Source organism: Bemisia tabaci, chromosome 2 (genome assembly GCF_918797505.1).
Source record: "Bemisia tabaci chromosome 2, PGI_BMITA_v3".
NCBI classification, from domain to species: domain Eukaryota; kingdom Metazoa; phylum Arthropoda; class Insecta; order Hemiptera; family Aleyrodidae; genus Bemisia; species Bemisia tabaci.
In genome coordinates this window covers 39,126,696-39,154,120 of record NC_092794.1, presented here as the reverse complement: position 1 = coordinate 39,154,120, position 27,425 = coordinate 39,126,696, and the positions used below count along the sequence as shown (strand labels likewise).

The window sequence follows — 27,425 nt, the reverse complement described above, 5'->3', positions numbered from 1 at the left end:
TGCGATGTAACCGTAGCAAACGCTACCTTTTTACCTCCATTTCAGTCTCGCAGAGTTAAACTCAGGATAGGCAGAAATATTGACGCCCGGGAAGGATATTTATCGTTTATAAAACCCTATCAAAAGCATAAGCAACTAGTTTTTCAAGATGGAGTCATAGAGAATAAAAAATACGTTACTATCATTGTTAGTAATAAATCTCACGAGCAATTCTACCTCGAAAAATTTGAAAAAATAGGCACATTTGAGAGAGTTAATATTTTGCCAGTCGAAAAAATTAATCAGGTTCAACTTTTGAACGAATCCTTAAGAAATAAAGTCGAGGAAATGATAGAAACAAAAACTCTTAATGGAAACCAGCGAAGCGAGCAGCCGACTTACTCACAGAATTTCAAGATTGCTTCCACTGGCCAGGGAAAAAGTTTCTGGCAGGTAAAATTAAACACCCCCCCGTCGGATTTAAGGTTATAGATAATACACCGGTTAAGGTACCTCCATTTCCCTCAGGTAAGAAGCAAAGAGAGTTAATCGATGAGTATGTGGCCGATCTGAAAAATTCAGAAGCAGTTGCGCCATCAACGGGCGCGTACTCTTCACCTCTAATTTTGGTTGCAAAAAAAGAGAAGGGTAAATATAGAGTATGTGTTGATTTCAGACGTTGTAATGAGAAAATTGAATCTCAAATTTTCCCTATCCCCAGAATTACGGATATAATAAGCAGTTTGAATGGTGCAAAATTTTTTTCAAGCATAGATATGTCTAACGGATTTTTTCAACTGGCCGTAAAGCCAGAATGCCAGGATTTCTTGAGTTTTAGTAGCCATAGGGAAAACCTAAAATTCACTTGCCTTCCAATGGGATTGAAAGTGAGTCCTGCAATCTTTCAAAGATTTATCAATGAGACCTTTTCATCAATGCTTTTTAACCGAACTATTAGTTTACCTTGACGACGTTCTGTTAAAATCAATGGACTTCGAAAGTCACTTAGCAAGCCTTCGTAAATTTCTAACAATATGTCGCGAGAAAAATATTAAATTAAATTATGCAAAATGTAAGTTCTTTTGTGATAAAGTTAAATTATTGGGATTTAATGTCTCCAGAGAAGGGATAACTCCGGACGAATCGAAAATAGAAGTGATTAAGAAATATGAGTCACCTAAAACGTTTAAGCAGTTAAAGTCTATTTTGGGTCTTTTTTCATTCTACAGATCTCATATTGGAGGATTTTCGCAAGAAAAAAAGAGAAAGGAAAGGAAATGCAGAGAGAAAGGAAGAAGGAAAGGAGAAGCGAAGAAAGGAGAGAAAGGAATTGCAGAGCCGCTTTTAAAACTATTAAGGGCATCGAATAAACAACCTAAACCAAAGTTTTGCTGGTCAGCAGAGGCAGAAGAAGCTTTTAAAGTGCTGAAGCAAAAATTAATTTCTAACCCTGGTAAAAATGGCAAGTGTTAGGTCAGTGAATTTTCCACTGAGGTCAGTGCAATTTGCTCTGAGGTCAGTTCAGTTTTCTCTGACGTAAGTGTTAAAGCACTTACCCAAGAAGTCAGCACTGAGGTAAGAGGCACTGACGTCGGGAGAAAGACTTACCTAAGTGCAGAGATGTCTCTGAGGTAAGCGGGACTGAGGTCAGGACTTGGTTCAGAGGGTAAGTCTCTGACATCAATCTTAATCGAACCGCACTCACTCCCAAAAAGTAGAGATGGCTCCCCCTTCCCCCACCCTATTTCATTTTCGTGGAGGAATATTTCCTCGGGATACGGGGACCACAAACTCTATCTTACAGAGAAGCATATTTTTTAGGAGGGGGGATTTTCCAAGAGGAAAGGAAAAGTTGTTTAGGTAGCCACACACTCTTGAATAATTTGTTTTACCCTCTTCGTTTAAGATGGCACTTAAATAATTAAAACACAACAAAAAATGAGATCGATGAAAATATTATCACCGCTAAAATATGTATTTAGATATATTTATTTAAGCATTATTATTTTTTTATAAAAAAAAAAAATAGTTTTCAATTTGGTTTTAATTTTTTTCAGTTTTAACTGTTTTTAAAATGTTTCAGTCTCAATTTTTTTTAAAATTTTCCTACTTTATTTTCAATTCTTTTCTAACTTTTTTACTCCTTTACTTTCAATTTTTGTATCTGCTAATTTATATTTTTTGTATAATTTCAACTTTCATTATTTTTTTTGCATCATTAGCTTTAATTTTGAATTTTAGTGCGATCCATTTTTTTTTTCAAAGAAACGTAACTTACAAAACTTCATTTCCATGTTGATTGATTAAAAAAGAATAATAGAAAAATTAAGTATCGGATTCACATTCAAAGACAAAATCATCATTTGCTGGCAAAATTACTCCAATGGGGGCCCTGAAATGGTAAAATTACGCCCCTAACACGTACACGCGCAGGTAGTGTAGTGGTTCAATCGCTAGGACGATCACCGAAATTAAGTTCCGTCGGGCGTAGTTAGTACTTAGATTGGAGACCGCATGGGAACGAGCGATGTCCCCTGAAGATTGTGATACTTGCTTGGGATTGAAAACTCACAGCAGCCCTCCCTGATCGTCAAATAGTGAGTTAACGTACCTGGCAGATCGGTAATTAACGAAATTCTTGCCTGTACAGTATTTCTGGGAGTTTCCACTCCGCTTACGTCTGAGACACTTAGGTCAGTGCCACTTACATCAGAGGCACTTGCCTTTGGAACAGACCTAACACTGAGGTAGCAGATCAGCGCCCGGCAGCACTGACATTAGTGCTTAGGTCTGTTCCAAAGGCAAGTGCTACTGATCTGAGCACTTGCCATTTTTACCAGGGAAACCTTTGTTAATGCATTATAACGGGGATTTACCGGTGGATATCCACTGTGACGCAAGTGACTATGCGATTGGAAGTATTTTTAACCACCGAACTAAAGATAATAAACTGCATTCAGTATTCTTTGCAAGTCGAACGTTAACAAAGGCTGAAAGGTTTTACTCGGTCAGTGAAAAGGAGCTTCTTTCAGTAGTATTTTCAGTACAAAAGTGGAAAGAATTTTTATTTGGTATTCGATTTAAAGTTGTAACGGACCACTCTGCCTTGACCAAAGCCACAAAAATTGATTCTAAAACTGGTAGACTTTCTAGGTTAGCTTACAAACTTCAAGGGTTTGATATTGAGTGGAAATTTTGTCCAGGTATTAAAAACAAAGGAGCTGATTGTCTGTCGCGCTATTTTCCGGAAGAAGAAATTGAAGAAAAAGTGCCTACTAAGGATACAGCGCAATTAAATCTAAGACGAATAATTAACACAATTAATTTTAATTCTTTGGGTGAACAGCAGCGTAAGGATAAAAATTTGCAAGGTATTTTTAAAGCGCTAGAAACACCAGAAAAATGTACTAGTTTGGAGAAGCGCAGAGCCGCACAATTTCGCATAATAAACAAAACTCTTTACAAAGTAACTGAGCGGACGGATCGAGATTTGCTGGCGGTTATTCCGCAAAGTATGAAACGAGAAGTAATGAAGAAAGTTCATTGTGACAGCATTGATGGTGGTCATATTGGGCAATATAAAAGTATTAGGAAATTGATTAGTTTTTATTATTGGCAAGGAATGCACGCAGATATGCGAAATTTTGTGAAGACTTGTAGAACTTGTCTTTTCTCGAAAAACAGGTCAGGGCCTGAGTTAGGCAAAATTCATTCTCATCAGGTCCCTGTTAGACTGTTTGCTAAGATCTGCATGGATTTATTTGGGCCTTTAGCAGCATCCACTTCTCTTGCGTACCCAGGATGCAAATACATAATTTCTTGTACAGATTATTTGACCTCCTTTGTTTACTTGAAACCAGTAAAAACAGCAGAATCAAGGCATGTAGTACAATTTTTACTGGAACTTTGCTCACTTTTTGGGTGCCCAGAGGAAATCCAAACAGATCTAGGAAGCCATTTTATCGCAAATGAAGTAATAGAATTACTCGCTCAACTAGGAATTAAACCCACCTACAGTGCTGCGTACAATCCTAAAGCAAATTCTAAAACAGAGAGAACATTTAGTTTTATCGGGAACGTGTTGCGATCGTATTGTAAACTGGACACTAAGGATTGGGCAGACTTTGCATTGACGGCTATGACTAGTCATAATTCCTCTGTTAACCGAACTACGGGATATACTCCTCACAAGTTGTTATTCGGATATGATTACAGAGGACCATTGGAGACTGCTTTAAGGCCGCAATGTAAAGACGCTTCACTCCAAGAAAGGTTGGATGAAATAAACGAGCATAGAAAAATAGCGTTAAGGCTCATTAAAAAGGCTCAGCATGAGCAAGAAGACTATCGAAATAGAAATGTAAAACCATCGCCATTCAAAATAAGTGACAAAGTTCTAATTTACGATCCGGAAATTGGTAAAACGAAACACGGAAAATTAAAAATTAAATATAAAGGACCATTCGTTGTCCAAAAAATTGTTAATAGGAGCATGGTTGAAGTGGAAGAAGAAAGTTCAAAGAAAAAACAAATAGTTCATGTAAATAGACTAAAATATTTTTATAGCAATAAGGATTAATATGATATATATTTCTGCTGTTGCAGGAAAATGGTAAAGACGATGGCACGAACTTTGTACATCTGTATTCTCTTAGTAACCACAACAACATCAGTCACCATAAGTCCCTTAAATAATACTGTCATTTTCGAGAGGCAGGGAGATCTAGTTTTAGCTAGCCACATTTGGTCGGTAGATGTCCTCTTTAATATTTCAAAAATTAAGGAAGAGAAAGTAGAATTAATGATAAATGTTTATCAGCTAAGAAAATCTGTCTTACAATATGATGATCAAAGCAAGAATAAGGGGAGATTTGGTGCCTTGTTACAGTCTCTACAGCAATCGATCACGGGAATAGATAAAGGTATCCAGTCCTTAATTACGTTAGGAACTAGCAGTAAGCGCAGGTATAAAAGATCTTTTAATACCGGTGGAAAAATAATTAAATTTCTGTTAGGCAATCCTGATCACGAGGATAGAAAGCAACTCTTCAAGTCTATCAATAATTTAAATTTTGAGGAGGGGCAAATGAAAATCGAAGAGAAAAATTTAAGGCTTAAAATTACAAACACCGAAGGGACTCTAACGAGTGCACTTAATCTTCTCAAAGGTATGGGTAGAAATATAACGATTTTTAATTCAGAATTTCAGGACCGAGTTAACGAAAACTTTCAAAATATTTCTGTCAATCTTCATAAGTTAAAACATGAAAATATAATAGAACTGGAACTATCAGCTTTGATCTATTATTTGTTAGAAGTTCAAACAGCAATCAATCAAATTTATGAGTCGATACAAACTTCATTGAATCATAAATTATCTCCAAATTTAATCGGTCCAGAAGTCCTCGAGAAAATTTTGTCGACAATAGAGAAAAGTTTGCCTGGGTCTCTTAAGTTAATAGATTTTGGTGAGAATATGTTACAACAATACTTTCATTTAATATCTGTAAATACCATATTTAAAGGTGGAGAATTAATTTTTAGTCTAAAAATACCGATTGCGAATGTAAATAGCGTACTTGAATTATTTAAAATTGTTCCTGTGCCACAGTTCGTGGAAGGAACTAATTTATCTGTCTCTTGGGAATGTGCCCCATATTTTGTAATTAATTCACAGAGAGAACTTTATGCAACAATGAGCGAAGAGCAAATACTTCAATGTAATGATCTAGGATTAATCGTCTGTAAGTTGGAATTGCCTTTAGCAACTGCAAGCGATCCGACTTGCGAGTACTCAATGTTGATGGAGGAAGACGGAAAATTATGTGATAGGTCTGTTAAAATAGGTAATGACGAAATAGGTAGGGGGGGGGATAGGTAGGTGGGGGGGGGGTAGGGGGGAATGGGTAGGGGGGGTAGGTAGGGTTGAATAGGTTCCACGTCAACTGTACCAGGCTCGGAACCCGACCCCCTCCGATTTGGCTGAAAATTGGTATACGGGGTCTTTACATCATTATAAGAAACTAATTTGAAGGGTTTTCCCATCTGACGCCCCGTTCGCGAGATATCGACCCCCAAAGATGGGGTGAATTCTAGCGATATTCAAAAACGCCCGTTTTAGCGATTCTCATTTTCTCGACTTCCCTCTCTTTGACTCTCCATAGCGAGACTCTGTATCAATCCATCATACTTTGAAAGAGTGTTTCTAAACCAGTTTTTCATGTAGATTCTGAATATGCCATCGAAATTTAGCTAAAAATTATTCTAATGGCTGTAATTTAGGGTTTTTTAAAATTTACGATTTTTTCGCCATTTAATGTTCAAACTGAGAACTCGAAAAAACTGTCTCTCAGATTTTCGATTTTTTTTTTTTACTTCAAGCTTAGGATGTATACTTTCGGTTCATATACTTTTTTCAATGGAACTCGGACGGTTAAGGGCCTAAAAAAATTCAAATAGGCCAAAAAAGGTCAAAAATGGTAAAAAAAGACGAATTTTTACATGTTAATCCAAATCTTTCGATAGTAAACTCTTCAATTATCGATATTTTTTCCCTTTCTACCCTCTAATATGTATAAAATTAGACTAGCAACGCTTCCCATACATTCACCGATCGATTAACGGCCTGAGGGAAACCGGAAACCGACCAAATATCCTCGAAATTTACGCAAAAAGGCGATTTTTCACATCGTAACCGATGCATACCATGGATTGTAACTGCAATTTCTAATTTTCTCTATCTATTTCAACCTTAAGGTATATACTTACGAGTAATAAACACTTACTAACGTGCATCTATGGGGCACGGATCTAAACGGAAATTAAAACCGCCCGGAAATGCTCAAAATGACGGCGAAAAACGATTTATTACACGGGAACCGATGCATCTCCTGAATAGTCGCTGAAATTTTAATTTTTTCTCTTTACTTCAACCTTATGGTGTAATCTATCGAGTACTTAACACTGATAAAAGTGCATCGATGTGTTACGGAGCTAAACGGAAATGGAAACCGGCCGGAAATGCTCAAAAAAGGCGGGTTTTCCCACGGTTATCCGAGCATCTCATGAATCGTCACTGCAATTTTCATTTTTTTTTCTCTTCTTCGAACTCAAGGTGTACTTTTGAAAAGCTTACATTACACATTATCCATGTATTGGTAAAATATCTAAAAAAACTTAATTAGAAATAGACCGAAAATTCTAAAAAAAAAAAAAAAAAAAAAAAAAAAAAAAAAAAAAAAAAAAAAAAAGGCGATAAATGACGTTGAATAAGTGGAGTTGATTTGAATCGATGATATGATTTAAAGGAGCTGACGCTTGCATCATAAAAATCGCCGATTATAAACTTGACGGTGGAAAAATATGATGCACTTCATCGATCCTTTGGAGGACCTTTCTAAAGGTAAAGGCAGCCTGACACTCCTTTCAAAAAAGTTAGAAGCCAAAATAACTAGCTAAGAATTACACCCCTACGGCTTCTGAATAGAGGCGATGAAGAACGGCCAGCCCTAACTTTTTTTTTTTTCTCACGTGGAGGAGGTTGAGGGGAATCCGTCCAATTAGGGACCAAGTGTGCCTTAGACTTCGACTTGACTGAAAATTCCAGCAATAGTTACAATAAAATGAGGAAGATAGTTCGAATAAGAAATGGAGGTTTGACTTGGACCTGCTTTACGGGCAGGAAGAAAATATCGTTCATTAATATTGACAATAAATATTGCAAAAAAGTAAAAGCTAAAATTTGAAAAAGGGTGAGACATCACGCTGCCTTTCCATACACCTGTATAATTTATTTAATTATTTCTTCATCGCCTCTATTCAGAAGCCGTAGGGGTGTAATTCTTAGCTAGTTATTTTGGCTTCTAACTTTTTTGAAAGGAGTGTCAGGCTGCCTTTACCTTTAGAAAGGTCCTCCAAAGGATCGATGAAGTGCATCATATTTTTCCACCGTCAAGTTTATAATCGGCGATTTTTATGATGCAAGCGTCAGCTCCTTTAAATCATATCATCGATTCAAATCAACTCCACTTATTCAACGTCATTTATCGCCTTTTTTTTTTTTTTTTTTTTTTTTTTTTTTTTTTTTTTTTTTTTTTTTTAGAATTTTCGGTCTATTTCTAATTAAGTTTTTTTAGATATTTTACCAATACATGGATAATGTGTAATGTAAGCTTTTCAAAAGTACACCTTGAGTTCGAAGAAGAGAAAAAAAAATGAAAATTGCAGTGACGATTCATGAGATGCTCGGATAACCGTGGGAAAACCCGCCTTTTTTGAGCATTTCCGGCCGGTTTCCATTTCCGTTTAGCTCCGTAACACATCGATGCACTTTTATCAGTGTTAAGTACTCGATAGATTACACCATAAGGTTGAAGTAAAGAGAAAAAATTAAAATTTCAGCGACTATTCAGGAGATGCATCGGTTCCCGTGTAATAAATCGTTTTTCGCCGTCATTTTGAGCATTTCCGGGCGGTTTTAATTTCCGTTTAGATCCGTGCCCCATAGATGCACGTTAGTAAGTGTTTATTACTCGTAAGTATATACCTTAAGGTTGAAATAGATAGAGAAAATTAGAAATTGCAGTTACAATCCATGGTATGCATCGGTTACGATGTGAAAAATCGCCTTTTTGCGTAAATTTCGAGGATATTTGGTCGGTTTCCGGTTTCCCTCAGGCCGTTAATCGATCGGTGAATGTATGGGAAGCGTTGCTAGTCTAATTTTATACATATTAGAGGGTAGAAAGGGAAAAAATATCGATAATTGAAGAGTTTACTATCGAAAGATTTGGATTAACATGTAAAAATTCGTCTTTTTTTACCATTTTTGACCTTTTTTGGCCTATTTGAATTTTTTTAGGCCCTTAACCGTCCGAGTCCCATTGAAAAAAGTATATGAACCGAAAGTATACATCCTAAGCTTGAAGTAAAAAAAAAAAATCGAAAATCTGAGAGACAGTTTTTTCGAGTTCTCAGTTTGAACATTAAATGGCGAAAAAATCGTAAATTTTAAAAAACCCTAAATTACAGCCATTAGAATAATTTTTAGCTAAATTTCGATGGCATATTCAGAATCTACATGAAAAACTGGTTTAGAAACACTCTTTCAAAGTATGATGGATTGATACAGAGTCTCGCTATGGAGAGTCAAAGAGAGGGAAGTCGAGAAAATGAGAATCGCTAAAACGGGCGTTTTTGAATATCGCTAGAATTCACCCCATCTTTGGGGGTCGATATCTCGCGAACGGGGCGTCAGATGGGAAAACCCTTCAAATTAGTTTCTTATAATGATGTAAAGACCCAGTATACCAATTTTCAGCCAAATCGGAGGGGGTCGGGTTCCGAGCCTGGTACAGTTGACGTGGAATGACCCTAATACTAAATTAATTACGCGATTAAGCATCGGATGGTTATTATCGGTCAGGCAAGAAGTTAGCCTCACGTTTTCTTGCTTGGGTAAAGGATCAGAAACTAAAATCTTACGAAACAATGTAATTTTGAGTGACGTCTCGCAATGTGAGATAACCAGTAAATTTTTCAAAATACCATCTACTTTTGGTCGAAATGAGTCTATGAATTTGGAGTATGATGGGCTTAAGATCCCAAATTTAAGTATATTTGATGACATTGTGAATTTTAATATATTAGTGAAATTTTGTTACAAAGTAACTTAAGCACCGAAATAGAAGGTTTAATTAAGCAGAACGCAAATCAGTTGTCCTTTGAAAAATTTTATGAAACCATAACAGATAGAATGAACACTCCTGTGTTTAAAAAGGAACACTTTGCCTTTGGATTTACCTTCTTTTTATTTATTTTATGTGCTACAGCACTACTCCTTTTGTATATTAAAATAAGAAACTTTTCAGCAATTAAGGTGACGAACGCGGCTTCTTCGCGAGTATGCCGGGAGGCCACAATTAATCAGGTAATTTTCTCCGAATTGGGACAGCCATATCGAGGTGCTTGCCTTTACCGGCCGGCAACGGTGTGGGAAAAATTGACCGCGGACAATTTTGTTACAATCGGGGAGACCGGGACATGAGACGTACGGAAGATCGGCGGCATGTTAGTATTTTTATGATGCAATCCAAAACAGAAACAAGTAGCTGCTGTCTATTTAATGCTGGTCATTCAGCAGATCACCATATTCATCATGGTGGAAGCAAACAGCCAGTTGTTTCTCACGCTGCTCAGGGAAGACGTCGACTGGGAAAGCTACCCGGACTGTGGAAGCCAAGACCAGGAACCCAAAACGGGCACGGAAAACCTGCAGGAGCCCAAGCCTGACGCGATAGACCTCCGGGAGGCCAACCAAATAGGAGAAACGGAGCAAAGGAAGAAGAAAAAGTCGAGACATGGCTCAAAAGCCAAGAACAGCAGGGATCGAAGGAGAGCGAGAGCCTTCTTCCAACGGCAAAGGACTCGACCTCAATGGATTCATGCTTCAAAAGGAGTATAACTTTCAAATAATTTTTCTTGTTTCTTTATGTTTTTATTCCATTGTTGTTTCTTGTAATAGGTTTTTTTTAAGTTCAAATGGTTTTTAATTGTTTTATTATGTTCTTAAGTTTTAAGTGTGTTTTTTTTTTCTTTTTTATAACTGTAGGTTGATAAGAACGGAGAGGGGTACTAAGGACTCAGGACGAGAAATCACAAGCTCAGCTACATGACAGCGTGACCTGTGGATTACGGCAAACCTGGCATTCCCGACTTGGTCTACAAACTCAGCCTTAGTTTGGTGCGGAACAACCTGGCAGAGCACCCACGCATTCAGTGACGACTCCTTGTCTGGGCCGTGGCTTCATCCATCAATGGACATCCATCCAGGGTGGGGTGCTGTTTTCGTCCTCACCGTCCGGACTACAGCTTGCGCCTACCACGTGGAGCAGTGAGAGCACCCATGCTTCAATCAAACCGCTGCCAGCCTAGCTTACTTACTGCACTCCTACGAACAGCTCCAGTCCAGCCATCCCGTACGAACTAGCCGTACATGGAAGCCACCCCAATTGACTACACCTTGATGCATTGGATATCGTCGCCGCGAAGGGCTGCTCAGCCACAGCTGGATCTCTCCTCTCGGGTATCCCGCTCAAACCGTCAAGTCCCCGCTTCGTCACAGCCAATAGAGCCTCAAGACCGTGATTCTGAAGTCCTGGATTCTCCGTGTCCTCAATCCGATATGTTTTTTTTCCTTCTCTCTTTTTAAAGTTTGTAAGGGTCTCGGAGCAGTCGGGGCGACTGCTGTAAAGAAGGGCATGTTGTGACTCGTTCATTGTCGGTGATTTCAAGCGAGATATGGCATTGTTGATTGTTGATAGTTTGTGGCCGTGCACCTCGCTTGACGTCATTGGCATTGAGCGGGGCCTAGTGCTCGTCTTCATAAAAGGAAGCACCGTCTGTTCCGGGCTCGTCTAGTCTATTCGAGTTCATCATCTAGCTCACCGACACCTCGAGTTTGGTAGCCAGCCTGAGTGTGTCAGGAGAGCATACTGTAAGTAGCCTCATTAGCAGCTAATACAAATGTCGCCATAGCACCTACGGTAGCCTCCTTATTCCAACCCCTAGTCCACAACAGGTCGCAGAAGTTCTCTAGCATGTCTAGCCATGTTGACAGGGAGACTTTGGCTTCAAAGGGTTTCAGGGTTCCCACATACGTTGCTGTGGTCGCAGGAAGTGTTCGGTTGGGTAGCTCTTGATTTCGATCGTTCATTTTTCGTACCTAAGGATAAGGTTTTCGACTTTGACGGGTTGCACGGTAGCCACGGCCACGCGGTTCACTTGGTTGGCTTCGCTTGACACGGTTATTTCGGTTTCTACATGAGCCTTGCAGTAAAGGTGACCGGCGCGGCGCGGTTGGTTGACAATAAGTAAAACGATTTTTTAATCCTCGTCGCCAATGATATATTTGGTGGACTTGAAACGGGAAAACAAAAAAAATGAATCAAACGAATGTAGAGATGACGAACCAACAGAGATTTTATTCAGACGAAATTGCTTAAAACGGTTCGACCGGTGTGGCGGGCAATTCAAACATAACATGGTGCGGTGGAATTCCTCACATACTTATTTGCTGACGATACAACACGCATTATATCTGGCCCAAATCTTGATGATGACTGTGCTGCGGCTGAGCACGAGGTGTCATCCTGGTGCGCTGTTAATGGACTTATGATTAATCAAGAGAAAACTCAGAGAATTGATTACAAGACTTCCCACCAAAAAAGCAGTCAAACTAATGATGACAGGAGCAGTAAATCTGAAGCTCTTACCCAGGTTAACTCATTGGGTACCTATTATAATAGATGAAACCCTTAACTGGTCACCACATGTACTGAAAATCACCTCTAAAATTAACTCTATGAAATGGGCACTCAGAAACTTGTCTAAAGTTTTATCTCTGCCATCGTGTTTAATGTACTATCATGCTAACATAATCGCACATTTAAGGTATGGCCTAGTTTTGTGGGGTCTCAACCACTGCTCAGGGCAATTATTTATTGAACAGAAAAAATTTCTAAGACTGATATTTAATAAACCATTTAATTCCCACTGTAAACCCTTATTCATAAAGTACCAACTTTTAACTCTTCCGTCTATTTTTATTCTAGACAGCCTAAAATTTGCCATTGACACCGGTCTGATTCGTAAGGACATGATAAAGAACATTAGAAACCCTATGAAATTGTTCGCCTGAAGGTTGCTGAACAGTCTGTGTCTCATACTGCCATCAGACTGTTCAAGAACCTTCCCTTGAACCTGAGAAAAGCTCTTCAGAAATGAGAAGTAAGAGAGTTTATGGCTGGTCTAAAAGCCTTACTAGTTGACAAGGCTTTTTACTCCTTAAATGATTTTTTAAATAATATTTAACTGTAATTTTCTATACCTTTTATTTTATTTTGTAAATTTTTTTAATATTCTTAATGCTTCCCTGTGTTCTTACGTACCTATATTAAATTGATGTGTAATATTTAGGGGGGGGGGGTTGACAAGTATTATAGCCACAACATGTGGCATTTATGTACATGAATTATAAATAAATAAATAAATAAGCAATATCTACATCCCGAAAATCTACCGATTTGCCGTAAAAAATCGCAGAAACTTGATATACCAGGTCGATGTACCCACTCGTTGAATTTACCAATCAATTTCGTGAGTGCACATATGTAAAAGTCAATATGCTATAGTCATTTTGAGTGCATTTATCCTTCATGAAACAATAATAAGTAATTTCAATCCCGAAAAACCATCAATTTTTCGTATAAAATCGAAAAAATATAAATATGTCGACTCCCTGACGTGAAAATTAGATTCTACGTGTGAATATATACATACGTATCGATATGCTGGACAGAAACCATGTGTGAAAACAGTCAGAAGTCCGTGACAACATCAATTCAACAGAAAAACGGCAAAAATTGGATCGGATTTTAGCCGCTTTGCCCGCCCCTCCTCGTCATTTACGAACCGTTCCTATACTCATCTCAAAATTTTTCCCAGAGCTTTGTGTTATTGTCAGCTTCTACTCCATTTAAACCCCAGTTCGATGACCGAATCTGCTGCCCAAAAAGCAAGCCATTTTTGAAGGGTTCTAAGGGGAAATTCGTGATATTATTGGCTCTCAGGAAAACTATGGAGTCATTTTCTTTCGTTCCATCGTCGTCAATATTCATAATGGCCAACGCCAATCCGCCATAACACGTGTGATGGGACGAGATAACACCTGACAGGATAAGACCAGATAATAATCGGCGTATTTACGTTCATATTGTCCTTGCCCACCTTGATTGACTTTGAACTCTCCTCGAATTACGCGCGAACTGCGGAGGCGTCGGCCATGATGAATATTGCCGACGATGGAACGGATAATATGTTCACCTGTGCCGTATGTTCACCTAGTATCGTTTTTGAAGAGGGAAACTCAAAAAAACGCAAATTTCTCACGATGAGTGTAAAGTTAAGAGTGCATTTCAAAGTTTGCCGATGCGCTCATCGTGGTTTTTAAGGCATTAGCTATAAGGGAAAACTCTTATTATTGCTGTAGCAAAAGTTTGCAACAGGCCCATTGCCACATACTCAGCTTCAGAAGTGGTCAAAGCAACATTTCGTTGTTTCTTTGTTTGCCTCAAAACAGTATTACCATACAATTGAATGAAATACCCACTAACACTTGTTTTGAAGGCTCTCTGGTTCCTTCCGATGGTATAAAGGTTGCCGGTTGCCCTGATATTAATAGTATAATTCCTTGGCAAAATTTTTAAATTTAACAAGATCAGGACTCCTCTTGTTCTTTCTGAAGGGAAAAGGGAGAAATGATTCTTCTGGTAAATGAAATTTTACGTTGCTGAAATTTTCTGGAAATTGTTCCTCTCACTCAGTCTGCATAAGTTGCTACGTGGCGAGGCACGTAAGTGTCGCTGGTATAAAATAACACAAAATGATTCCAAATATAAAGAGTCTATTTGAAGGAATAGCTCCTAAATAAGTACAAAATAAGAAATTGCATGAGACTAACCTGGCATTCTGTGGGCCATCTTGCAGCTTGCTGCGGGCAGTCTATTTCTTTTGGCAACGCAAAAAGGTCCCGTGGTTCTTTTAGTTTGGCAACTGGGCGGAGAGTTCGACTGTCGGTATTAATTTCCACTTGGTTACTCTTCAGTGTATTTTGTAGAAAGTTGCTTAGAAAAGAACCTTAACATAAAAAACGTAGGTAATCAAGTCCAAGTGAAGAAAACAGCTCAATATTTAGGTGGAGTCGGAATGGGTGATCGATTTTTTAGAAAATTTTTTCCATTTTGAGTTTTTGGTGTCATTTAATTCAGCAAAGGTATTAACGCGTTTCATTTGAAACCATGACTGTTCAATTCTGTTCTCTCTACAAGCCAATTAGCCACAAACGGCAATTCAGTGACTCAAGTCATGAGCACCATCTTATAGCTTCATCCCTTTCCATTACAACTCCCCCGAAACTATAGGTTTGGGACAAAAGGTACATTTTTTCCAGAAATCTAGCATTAGAGTCCAAATAATTGTGTCTTGTCTCTTTTAGGTACATTACGACGATATGAGTCCGCAACCGCGTATCTCGGTTTGCAACGTGGCATAGACTTCCTGTCATACTTCATTTTTTAAATGGGAAACAACTCAATGGAAATTCCTAAAAACTACCGTGATTTTTCTTCCCTCTATAAACAAAGAAAATTCTGCGGAAACCTCAACGGATGATGTTGCTTTCTTCTCCTTTCAAAAAATAAAATAAGAGCAGAGATTTATTCAAAAATCGCAAACGAGATACCTACGTGGTTGCGAACTTACACCGTCGACTAGTTTTCCTCGCCACTTTAACAACCGCGGGGTTTTCTCAAGATTGTGAAGAAAATATTGCAGAGAGATTCAGAATTGAAAAATTTGAAACTAATCCTCCCAAAAGTTTTCAAAAACGTGCTTAAATTATAGAATAAGCGGTGATTAAAAACCAAAAGAAGCTCATGCTGATTCAGTAACACCTCAATTACTTCCTGAGAAAAGTGTACCTTCGGTTGAGCCCAATTTTACATTTCTCTCTTAATGTGGAGTCTTAAATGAAAACACAATTTTCATTTGGTTCGTATTTCCTAAAATTTTCATCATGGAAGCCTCAAAATGCGCCCTATTATGGTTAAAATTTCAAAAATTCCCAGATGTAAGTATTGTTGTCAATGCGGACAAACGGATCGAATATACGACAACGAAATCAGAATGATGAACTTTGTATTAAAGCGAAGTTACATGGCGGACAAGGTACGTACGGCATTTCAAGGAGGGAACAGATGTGCACACACATATACACAAAGATGTAATGACAGTGTTGCCAGCAGTGGCAGGATTATCTCTTTACAACATCCCCCTTTAATCTGACACATTAGCAGAAAAATTAAAAATCTTACAGAAAAATTCAGTTTACAATTGTGAGTAGGTAATTTATGAAGACAGCGACTGTGGTTGTTAAGAGGTAAAGGTTTTGTTAATAGGTCTAAAGGGTTTCCTGTACCAGCAATATGAAAAAGACTGATCTGTTTAGTGTCAACAATGTCACAAATAAAATGATGTCTTAGGTACATCGATATGTTTGCTACGGTCGTGAAAACGATGCCCCTTAGATAAATTTAGAGCGCCACCGCTATCAGTAAAAAGGGTGATTGTTATATCCTTTTGGGACATTTCTTTGTGGAGTTTGGTCAAAAACAGAGCTTCTTTTCCGGCATTAGAAATTTCCATGTACTCAACTTCCGTGCTAGATAATGCCACAGTCCTTTCTTTTTTAGTAGCCCAAGATTTTGGGGCATCGCACATAACCTGTGAGGGATTTTCGGTCCAATATATTATTATCCCAATCCGAGGCAGCGTACCCGACGATGTCAGTGTGATCAGGCTTGAAACAAGCTTAATATTCTCTTTGCGCTATTTCAATGCTTTACTTTGGGATAAGTGAGAAGTGAGGGATTTTCCATAGGAAATGGCCGCAAGAGATTTTACATCCATTCTTTCAGGAATCATAACGGATCATCGGAAAGGTCTGATCCGGTGACATTTCTCGTCGAGCCCTCCAAGGTGCGAGGGAGGAGGGGGTCAAAGGTCAAACGCACTGACCGCCATAACTTTTGAACGAAACAACGGATCAACGTGATCTTGGGCTTAAATGATAGCTCTCAACGAGACCTTTTACTTGATGTAATGAAAGTCTGTTTTTGGTAATTTTTTAATGTGAAAAAAAATCATTGTTTGATTTTTCAAGCCCAAAAAATTCAGTTTTTCGAGATTTTCTGTAGAACGGAACGCAAGAATTGTTACAAAAACCAATTTAAATGAAATGCCTTGATTCACGCTTTAAAATAAGCTATAGTTTTACATGGGGGAACATATGGTTCAAAAGTTATGACCGTTCAAAATTGGCGAGGCGCGCTATTTTATTTTTGGCGTGGCGCGCGAAGAGCGCGGAGGCGGAGTGTATACTCGCGTGTCACCCCTCCCTACCTTTTCCCCTGGTGCCCGCCTCAGCTCATGACGGATACAGAAAGGTCCAAAGCTCCTTCCAACTAAAGAATGATCAATCAGTAGAGCAAAATTACTTTTATTTCTAACGAAAAAAGGGAAATGAAAATAAATTAAATGCGAATAAACGGTAAGCCCCGCTAAAAATAAATGTAATGTTAGCATGTTGATAGCAATGTGCTAGTAAGTTTTCAAGCATAATACTGAGTAACGTAATGTTAGCAATATGCCGGTACCATACAGTTATACAGGGTGTTTCAGACCACCCGTACCAGGCCTTTTTCTCGGTTGTTTTAGGTCGTACAAAGTTGGGGACCGCGGGGTTGAATAGGGAATCGACCCCAAGGAATCCGAATTTCGTGGTACCCAAACCCCTCCACCCCCCTTAGGGGGTAAAGGGGGGTCACGATGGTAAAGTCCGATTCCCGACCGAATTGCGGATTAATCGCATCAGAATTGAAAAGCACAGAAAATTTAACGTGAAATTGACCCCTAAAAATCCATAATCGGTCCATCCAAGGCCCAAATATGACCCCCTAAAGAGGGGGTCAGTACCCCCCTCCATAATTTCTCTTTGGCCTCAAAGTTGACGTACATTCTCCAGAAAAAGATGGTTTCCGAGGTAATCGACCCCGAGAAATCCAAATTTCATGGTCCCGAAGCTCCTCTATCCCCCTTGGGGGGGGGGGGGGTAAACGGGGGGCCCAATCTTAAAAATCGGGGGTCTTTTCCGAATCGCAAATTGATTGCATCCAAATTGAGGAGCAGAACACATCTACATCTTAAGTGACCCCCAAGAGTTCTAATTGACCCCCCCTGAACGGCAGAAAGCAACCCCCTGAGGAGGGGGGCTTCGCCCCCTCCAAAACTTTCTCAAGATTCCTCTTTGGTCACAAAATTGACGTCGATTCTCCTGATCCTGAAAAAGACGGTTTCTCCCCGAAAGGGCGGGTAGCGGAGCTTAGGGACCAGTAAATTCAGAGTCCTCGGGGTCGATTACCTGGAAACCCGTCTTTTTCTGGAGAATCGACGTCAATTTTGCGACCAAAGAGGAATCTTGAGAAATTTTTGGATCCCCCTCCTCAGGGGGTTACTTTCTGCCGTTCAGGGGGGGGGGGGGTCAATTAGAACTCTTGGGGGTCACTTAAGATGTAAATTTGTTCTGCTCCTAGATTTGGATGCAATCAATTTGCAATTCGGATAGGAGCCCCGATTTTTAAAATTTGGCCCCCCGTTTAACTCCCAAGGGGGCATAGAGGAGCTTCGGGACCATGAAATTCGGATTTCTCGGGGTCGAATACCTGGGAACCCATCTTTTTCTGGAGAATGTACGTCAATTTTGAGACCAAAGTGAAATTATGGAGGGGAGTAGGTACTGTCCCCCGCTTTAGGGGATCATTTTTGGGCCTTGGATGGGCCGATTATGGATTTTTAGGGGTCAATTTCACGCGAAATTTTCCGTGCTTTTCAATTCTGATGCGAAAAATCCGCAATTCGGTCGGGAATCGGACTTTAACCACCGTGACCCCCCTTTACCCCCTAAGGGGGGTGGAGGGGTTTGGGTACCTCGAAATTCGGATTTCATGAGGTCGATTCCCTAGTCAACCCAGCGGTCTCCGACTTCGTACGACCTAAAACAACCGAGAAAAAGGTCTGGTACGGGTGGTCTGAAACACACTGTACTATGTGAGAATTAAGTTCGTTATTGATACATTAAATGATTATAACTATCCCAGCCATATGTGTGTTATATGTTAGCATTAAGTTGGTCAACATTATACTAGTATTACACTCAGCAGTGTAATGCTAACCATATACGAGTTATATGTTAGCATTAAGCTGGTCAGCATTATACTAGTATTATACTCAGCAGTGTAATGCTTACCATACACGAGTTATAATTTAGCATTAGCTTAGTCAGCAATAAACGAGTATTACACTCAAAATTGTAATGCTAAGCATATACGAGTTATATCTCAGCATCGAGTTAATCGAGTAGGTAGGTACCTACTACATTCCAGAGTCATAGAATAATAACTAGCTGACGAAGCTAGCGAAGCTATTTACTACCTATTCTATGCCAGAGTGTTAAACTACTTAGGGGTTATGTATGGGGTGGTGTTGCACAATGCGTTATGTATTGACATTACATTATAAGTTCATATAATAATTAAGGGATACACCCCCTGACCCCAACGCGAACCAAACCCACAACAGCGCTTCATGCCCTCTAAGGTCCGCTTCGTGAACCCCTCGTAGGTTAATGCAAATAGAGTAAGCTCATCGATAGGGACTAAGTATATCTTATCGGTTGTTAGAAACGATATTCCAAACTACGAAAGGAAATGAAATATACAGGGTGGCCCAGACCTACCGTACCAGGCCTTTTTTTCGAAGGAAAAGTGGTTTCTGAGTTTTGAAAAGTGGTTAGTTGACTAGGGATTCGACCCCAAGGAATTCGAATTTCATGTTTTCGAGAGCCCCCCACCTCCCTTAGAGGGTATTTTGGGGGGGGGGGGGGTGACCCCCGTATCTTGAAATCTTGGAGAAATTGTGGTATGATTCGTTCAAAAATGTAATCTACCCTAAATTTCATGAAGAATCAAAAAAAATTCTTTGAAAGCTTAATTTTGAACCGAATTAGAGCCCCTCAAAAAGGGGGGATTAGCGTGCTTAAGCTCCCCGCGCATAACGCTAGCTTTCTTCAAAATTAACAGAAAATCCCCGGAAAAGTTGCAATCTAGGGTAATTTTTCACGGAGAACACGAATTTGTAGGTTCTAGCGCTCTGAAAAGGTCCCCGGGGCCACGCGGGGAGGGGGCCCGAACCCCATTTACCCCCTTCGCGCCAATAACTAGTTTTCTTCAAAATTATGGGAAAACGTCCGGAAAAATTGTACCTCCAGGTAACTTCCCATGCGAAACACAAATTTCTAGGTATTAGAGTCCCACAACAGCTCCCCGGGGCCACGCGGGGAGGGGGCGCATGCCCCTTCTGTCACCTTCGCACCAAATCCTAGTTCTCTTCAAAATTATCGGAAAAATCCGGGAAAACTTCAAACCAAGGTTAAATTTCCATGAAAAACACAAATTTCTAGGTATCAAAGTCCTACAACAGCTCCCCAGGGCCACGCGGGGAGGGGGCGCAGGCCCTGTCTGTCCCCTTCGCACCAAATCCTAGTTCTCTTCAAAATTATGGGAAAATGTCCGGAAAAATTGTATCTCCAGATATTGTCCCACGCGAAACACAAATTTCTAGGTATTAGAGTCCCACAACAGCTCCTCGGGGCCACGCGGGGAGGGGGCGCATGCCCCTTCTGTCACCTTCGCACCAAATCCTAGTTCTCTTCAAAATTATCGGAAAACATCCGGGAAAATTTCAAACCAAGGTTAAATTTCCATGAAAAACACAAATTTCTAGGTATCAAAGTCCTACAACAGCTCTTCAGGGGCACGCGGGGAGGGGGCGCAGGCCCTGTCCGTCCCCTTCGCACCAAATCCTAGTTCTCTTCAAAATTATGGGAAAACGTCCGGAAAAATTGTATCTCCAGGTATTTTCCCACGCGAAACACAAATTTCTAGGTATTAGAGTCCCCCAACAGCTCCGCAGGGCCACGTGGGGAGGGGACGCAGGCCCCGTTCATCGAGTTTGCGGAAAACGCCAGTTTTCTTCAAAATCATCGGAAAACACTCGAAAAAGTTGAAAATTCGGGGTAAATTAGTGTGAGAGATACGCATTCGAACGTTTCAAAGTTTTCCATGCCCCATTTGAGGCCAAACGAGGAGGGAATCGTGCCCTGTTGGTCTCTTTAGCGCAGAATACTACCGTTCTTCAAAATTATCGACAAATTAATCGAAGATAATTTTTCCTGTGAAACAGGAATTAGAATGTTTCAAAGTGTTCAATGAGCTCCTTGCAGGGAGAATGCATGGATTTTGTTGACCCCTGTCCACCTAGAATTCCAACGTTTTTCAAGAGCATTGGATAATATCCGAGAAACAAAATTTTACCCTCGCTTTTTTCGCACGAGCAACCTACATTTTCACCAGTTGACATCTCTCAGTTATTCAAATACTTCGTTTAGCATTTCAGCATAATGATAATAGGTAGCAATTTTCCCTCAGGTTTTCGGGAATTCCTGCTTCCACCATCAATTCCGGGAGTGTTACGTTCAGGAAATTCGCGTAAATTTAAAGTTTCCTTCAAAAAAGTTAGGGCCGATAAAATGGTGGTCTAAAATACGCACCCACGTTTTCACACCCTAGACTATCTGATCCTCCATCTCGATTAACCAGTGGGGGTTTTCAACGGCTCAGTAGTGATGGTTGTGGATGATGATTGTGTTGTTGTTTTTGATCGTCGCTTCAACACTCCACAAAACTTTAGAGTGGAGGTTCGGAATCATTTATCCTGCATCTTTACGCAGTAGGGTAGCCTGGGGTTAAGTGGGCACGGCGGGTTAACTGAACACTCGACCTAACTGCCACCTGGTGGGCATACTCAAAACCAACTACGCGTCAATTTCATCAGTTTATAGACCCTTACTAGTGTGCCTTGCGCCGAGTTGATAATCTTTGTTTTTTTTGAAGTTATGTTTACAAACGTGTTTCGTGGGGCGAAAAGTAAATTCCCGGTGCTGTGAACTGAAGCCCAAATGACATATCTAGCTTTTGAGGAAGGCTTTGGTAAGTGCTTTATTGTTTCATCTATAGTTTTATGTACTATTTCCAGTGATTACTTTGGTAATTATTCCAATTGAGTATTATTTATGATTTTTTTTCTCTGAAATTCCGAAATGGGGTTAACTGAACACTACCAAATGGGGTTAACTGAACACTACCAAATGGGATTAAAGAGGGCATTCCCAGTTAACCCCATAGATTACAAGTTAGCCAAAACATTCACTAAAACTTGTTTTTTGATTTTAATTGCAGTATTTTAACAACTAAAAGGAGAAAAAGGACAACCAACCATGGGACCTATTCAGAAGTCATTGAAATAAGTTTTCCGTATCTCTTAGTGAAAATGTATATAATATAAGTATTAAGACAAACAAAAAATCATCCTCAGATGTATTTCTTTAATTTTTAAGACTTTTCCACTTGTTCATTTGACTTAATAAAAGTTTCCTCTTTCAAAAGAATGCTTTTTCATCTTAGTGTCCAGTCAACCCACCCCCAGTGCCCAGTTAACCCACCCCACGGGGTTAACTGAGCACTTTCCCATTTTTTACAAAATCTAAATTTTGACCATGAAGAAATTTAAAAAAATGAAACATACTATTTTTTGCAGATACCTTACATTATACTGAAGACATTGTACTTTAAAGATTAACTCTATCTATCACCAAATTTGTTTTATGATTTTTCAAACAAAATGGTGCCCACTTAACCCCAGTCTACCCTACGCCACTCTGAGCTTGTAGTTCCCGGGATAGAGCTTTTGTTGGGTAGATGCATGGAACGATCGCAAATTTTGGTCCTTCATGATGCGTTGGATGGTACTATGGGTCATTCCAGTCTCAATCAGCGATCATTCATAGGAAATTAAAAAGAAAGTCTTTATTGTTACTCAATCAGCGATCATTACCCTGGTAAAAATGGCAAGTGTTAGGTCATGTCAGTGAATTTTCCACTGAGGTCAGTGCAATTTGCTCTGAGGTCAGTTCAGTTTTCTCTGACGTAAGTGTTAAAGCACTTACCCAAGAAGTCAGCACTGAGGTAAGAGGCACTGACGTCGGGAGAAAGACTTACCTAAGTGCAGAGATGTCTCTGAGGTAAGCGGGACTGAGGTCAGGACTTGGTTCAGAGGGTAAGTCTCTGACATCAATCTTAATCGAACCGCACTCACTCCCAAAAAGTAGAGATGGCTCCCCCTTCCCCCACCCTATTTCATTTTCGTGGGGGAATATTTCCTCGGGACACGGGGACCACAAACTTTATCTTTCAGAGAGGCATATTTTGTAGAAGGTGGGATTTTCTAAGAGGGAAGGAAAACTAGTTTAAGTAGCCACACTCTTGAATAATTTGTTTTACCCTCTTCGTTTAAGATGGCACTTAAATAATTAAAACACAACAAAAAATGAGATCGATAAAAATATTATCACCGCTAAAATATGTATTTAGATATATTTATTTAAGCATTATTATTTTTTTATAAAAAAAAATAGTTTTAAATTTGGTTTTAATTTTTTTCAGTTTTAACTGTTTTTAAAATGTTTCAGTCTCAATTTTTTTTAAAATTTTCCTACTTTATTTTCAATTCTTTTCTAACTTTTTTACTCCTTTACTTTCAATTTTTGTATCTGCTAATTTATATTTTTTGTATAATTTCAACTTTCATTATTTTTTTTGCATCATTAGCTTTAATTTTGAATTTTAGTGCGATCCATTTTTTTTTCAAAGAAACGTAACTTACAAAACTTCATTTACATGTTGATTGATTAAAAAAGAATAATAGAAAAATTAAGTATCGGATTCACATTCAAAGACAAAATCATCATTTGCTGGCAAAATTACCCCAATGGGGGCCCTGAAATGGTAAAATTACGCCCCTAACACGTACACGCGCAGGTAGTGTAGTGGTTCAATCGCTAGGACGATCACCGAAGTTAAGTTACGTCGGGCGTAGTTAGTACTTAGATTGGAGACCGCATGGGAACGAGCGATGTCCCCTGAAGATTGTGATACTTGCTTGGGATTGAAAACTCACAGCAGCCCTCCCTGATCGTCAAATAGTGACTTAACGTACCTGGCAGATCGGTAATTAACGAAATTTTTGCCTGTACAGTATTTCTGGGAGTTTCCACTCCGCTTACGTCTGAGACACTTAGGTCAGTGCCACTTACATCAGAGGCACTTGCCTTTGGAACAGACCTAACACTGAGGTAGCAGATCAGCGCCCGGCAGCACTGACATCAGTGCTTAGGTCTGTTCCAAAGGCAAGTGCTACTGATCTGAGCACTTGCCATTTTTACCAGGGTAATCGAGCTATCTTGCAGATCAGTGATAAGATCTTATCCATCGGTCTACATACAAAGCTTTTTCCCACGATGCTCATGATATCAACTGATTAGCCTCTTCGCATCTGATCATACGTATCCGGCTGCAGGCCAATTTAAAAATAGAATTTCAGTATTGATTGAACTGTAAGATAGCCCAGTTAACGATCGCTGATTGAGTAACAACCGTGCCTTTCTTTTTAATTTTTCGTTGTGGTGTGATAGTTAAAAAGTGTTTAGCAAGTATTGTGCCGCTCGCAATCGTGTAGAAGTTTAAATAGTGCTCCAAAATGAACACTTACAGTGCAGAGGAGGCTCGTGATATGTTAATGACACTTGGCGAAGCTAGAGGTTGTTTCAGAGCTGCATCAAGATTGTACGCCGATAAGTTTCCACTTCGGGCTCATTTTTCACATAATGTCTTCCGACGACTGTATGAAAGGTCCGCAACGGGACATTTGCTGCCAACGCACAATAAAGGTCAGCAAAACGAGAGAACTGTTCGTAACGATGAAGCCAACGTCATTAACATCTCAGCAGCTGTGGATTTAGAGCCTCACGTGTCACAAAGAACTTTAGCCATCGAGTCTGGGATGACCCGTAGTAGCATCCAACGCATTATGAAGGACAAAAATTTCCGACCGTTCCATGCATCTACCCATCAAAAGCTCTATCCCGGCGACTACGAGCGCAGAGTAGCGTACTGCGAATGGATGCAGGATAAAGTTGTGGAGACTCCGAACTTCCACACTCAAGTTCTATGGAGTGATGACGCGACGTTCCAAAACAACAACACCATCAACATCCACAACCAGCACTACTGGGCCGTTGAAAACCCCCACTGGTTAATCGAGATGGAGGATCAGATAGTCTGGGGTGTGAACACGTGGGTGGGAATTTTAGACCACTATCTTATCGGCCCCCACTTTTTTGAAGGAAACCTGAACGGGGAAATTTACGCAAATTTCCTGAATGAAACACTCCCGGAATTGATGGTGGAAGCAGGAGTTCCCGAAAACCTGAGGAACAGTTGCTGGTTCCAACATGATGGCTGTCCAGCTCACTACTCTCTGCTCTCCCGAACTATCCTGGATGATCAATTCCCAGGACGGTGGATTGGTAGAGGTAGTCAATGTCCTTGGCCACCGAGATCTCCTGATTTGACCTGCCTTGATAATTGGTTGTGTGGGGCAGAATACGAGATATCGTGTACATGACAAGGCCACCAACCCCTGAGGATATGCAACAACGTATCAGAGCTGCTTGCGCATCGATCAGTCATCAAGAATTCGGCAATGTCATGGAAGGCATTCCGAAGCGCCTTCAAAAGTGCATGGACAACGACGGCCGTCCTTTTGAGCACTTGAAGTAAACTGCACCCTTCCTCTCTTACAGTTTCACTTTCCTGATTTCTAATCCTTCTTCTTATTCCTTCTCCTATCGCCTCTTCTAACACCTTTCTTTTTTCCAGTGAAGTTTTATTTCCATTCTCAGAAGAAATTGTTTCCTTTGGGCAAGTTGCCCTTAAACACGCCAGTAAAAACTACTGCCAGTCCTAAGCCTGGAAAAGTGTGAAGGAGGGTAACAGCCAAAAGGAAATGCAAAAGAAAAATTTGAATAACTTAGAGATGTCAACTGGTGAAAATGTAGGTTCCTCGTGCGAAAAAAGCGAGAGTAAAATTTTGTTTCTCGGATATTATCCGATGCTCTTGAAAAACGTTGGAATTCTAGGTGGAGAGGGGTCAACAAGATCCATGCATTCTCCCTGCACGGAGCTCATTGAACACTTTGAAACATTCTAATTCCTGTTTCACAGGAAAAATTATCTTCGATTAATTTGTCGATAATTTTGAAGAACGGTAGTATTCTGCGCTAAAGAGACCAACAGGGCACGATTCCCTCCTCGTTTGGCCTCAAATGGGGCATGGAAAACTTTGAAACGTTCGAATGCGTATCTCTCACACTAATTTACCCCGAATTTTCAACTTTTTCGAGTGTTTTCCGATGATTTTGAAGAAAACTGGCGTTTTCCGCAAACTCGATGAACGGGGCCTGCGTCCCCTCCCCACGTGGCCCTGGGGAGCTGTTGGGGGACTCTAATACCTAGAAATTTGTGTTTCGCGTGGGAAAATACCTGGAGATACAATTTTTCCGGACGTTTTCCCATAATTTTGAAGAGAACTAGGATTTGGTGCGAAGGGGACGGACAGGGCCTGCGCCCCCTCCCCGCGTGCCCCTGAAGAGCTGTTGTAGGACTTTGATACCTAGAAATTTGTGTTTTTCATGGAAATTTAACCTTGGTTTGAAATTTTCCCGGATGTTTTCCGATAAATTTGAAGAGAACTAGGATTTGGTGCGAAGGTGACAGAAGGGGCCTGCGCCCCCTCCCCGCGTGGCCCCGAGGAGCTGTTGTGGGACTCTAATACCTAGAAATTTGTGTTTCGCATGGGAAGTTACCTGGAGGTACAATTTTTCCGGACATTTTCCCATAATTTTGAAGAAAACTAGGATTTGGTGCGAAGGGGACAGACGGGGCCTGCCCCCCCCCCCCCCCGCGTGGCCCTGGGGAGCTGTTGTAGGACTCTGCTACCTAGAAATTTGTGTTTTTTATGGAAATTCACCCTTGGTTTGAAATTTTTCCGGATGTTTTCCGATAATTTTTAGGAAAACTAGTTTTTGGCGCGAAGGGGGTAAATGGGGCCCGGGCCCCCTCCCCGCGTGGCCCCGGGGAGCTATTGTAGGACTCTGATACCTAGAAATTTGTTTTTTTTATGGAAATTTAACCTTGGTTTAAAATTTTTCCGAATGTTTTCCGATAAATTTTAAGAAAACTAGTTTTTGGCGCGAAGGGGGTAAATGGGGCCCGGGCCCCCTCCCCCACGTGGCCCCGGGGAGCCTTTTCAGAGCGCTAGAACCTACAAATTCGTGTTCTCCGTGAAAAATTACCCTAGATTGCAACTTTTCCGGGGATTTTCTGTTAATTTTGAAGAAAGCTAGCGTTATGCGCGGGGAGCTTAAGCACGCTAATCACCCCTTTTTGAGGGGCTCTAATTCGGTTCAAAATTGAGCTTTCAAAGAATTTTTTTTTTGATTCTTCATGAAATTTAGGGTAGATTACATTTTTGAACGAATCATACCACAATTTCTCCAAGATTTGAAGATACGGGGGTCACCCCCCCCCCCCAAATATCCCCTAAGGGGGGGTGGGGGGCTCTCGAAAACATGAAATTCGAATTCCTTGGGGTCGATTCGCATACAACTAACCGCTTTTCAAAACTCAGAAACCACTTTTTCTTCGAAAAAAAGGCCTGGTAGGGTAGGTCTGAGCCACCCTGTATACTGTATAGGTGGGTACTGTAGAGGTGGCTACCGCCACCCATGATATGAAGTAAAGAAGTGTTTTATTGTTTTA

General features: G+C 40.2%; 1 protein-coding gene across 4 annotated transcripts in view; it reads right to left on the bottom strand.

Annotated features, from left to right (window-relative positions):
- Positions 1 to 27,425, bottom strand: part of LOC109041769 (cytosolic carboxypeptidase 2) — a 302,746-nt gene that overhangs the window by 183,554 nt on the left and 91,767 nt on the right. For all 4 annotated transcript variants that reach the window (XR_011899358.1, XM_072297299.1, XM_072297302.1 and 1 more), the window contains one exon: positions 14,498 to 14,673. Coding sequence is in view for 3 of the 4 variants with exons in the window: in XM_072297299.1 (XP_072153400.1) it covers positions 14,498 to 14,673 (176 nt within the window). In the remaining variant the exon portion in view is untranslated. The remainder of the gene's footprint in view (positions 1 to 14,497; positions 14,674 to 27,425) is intronic.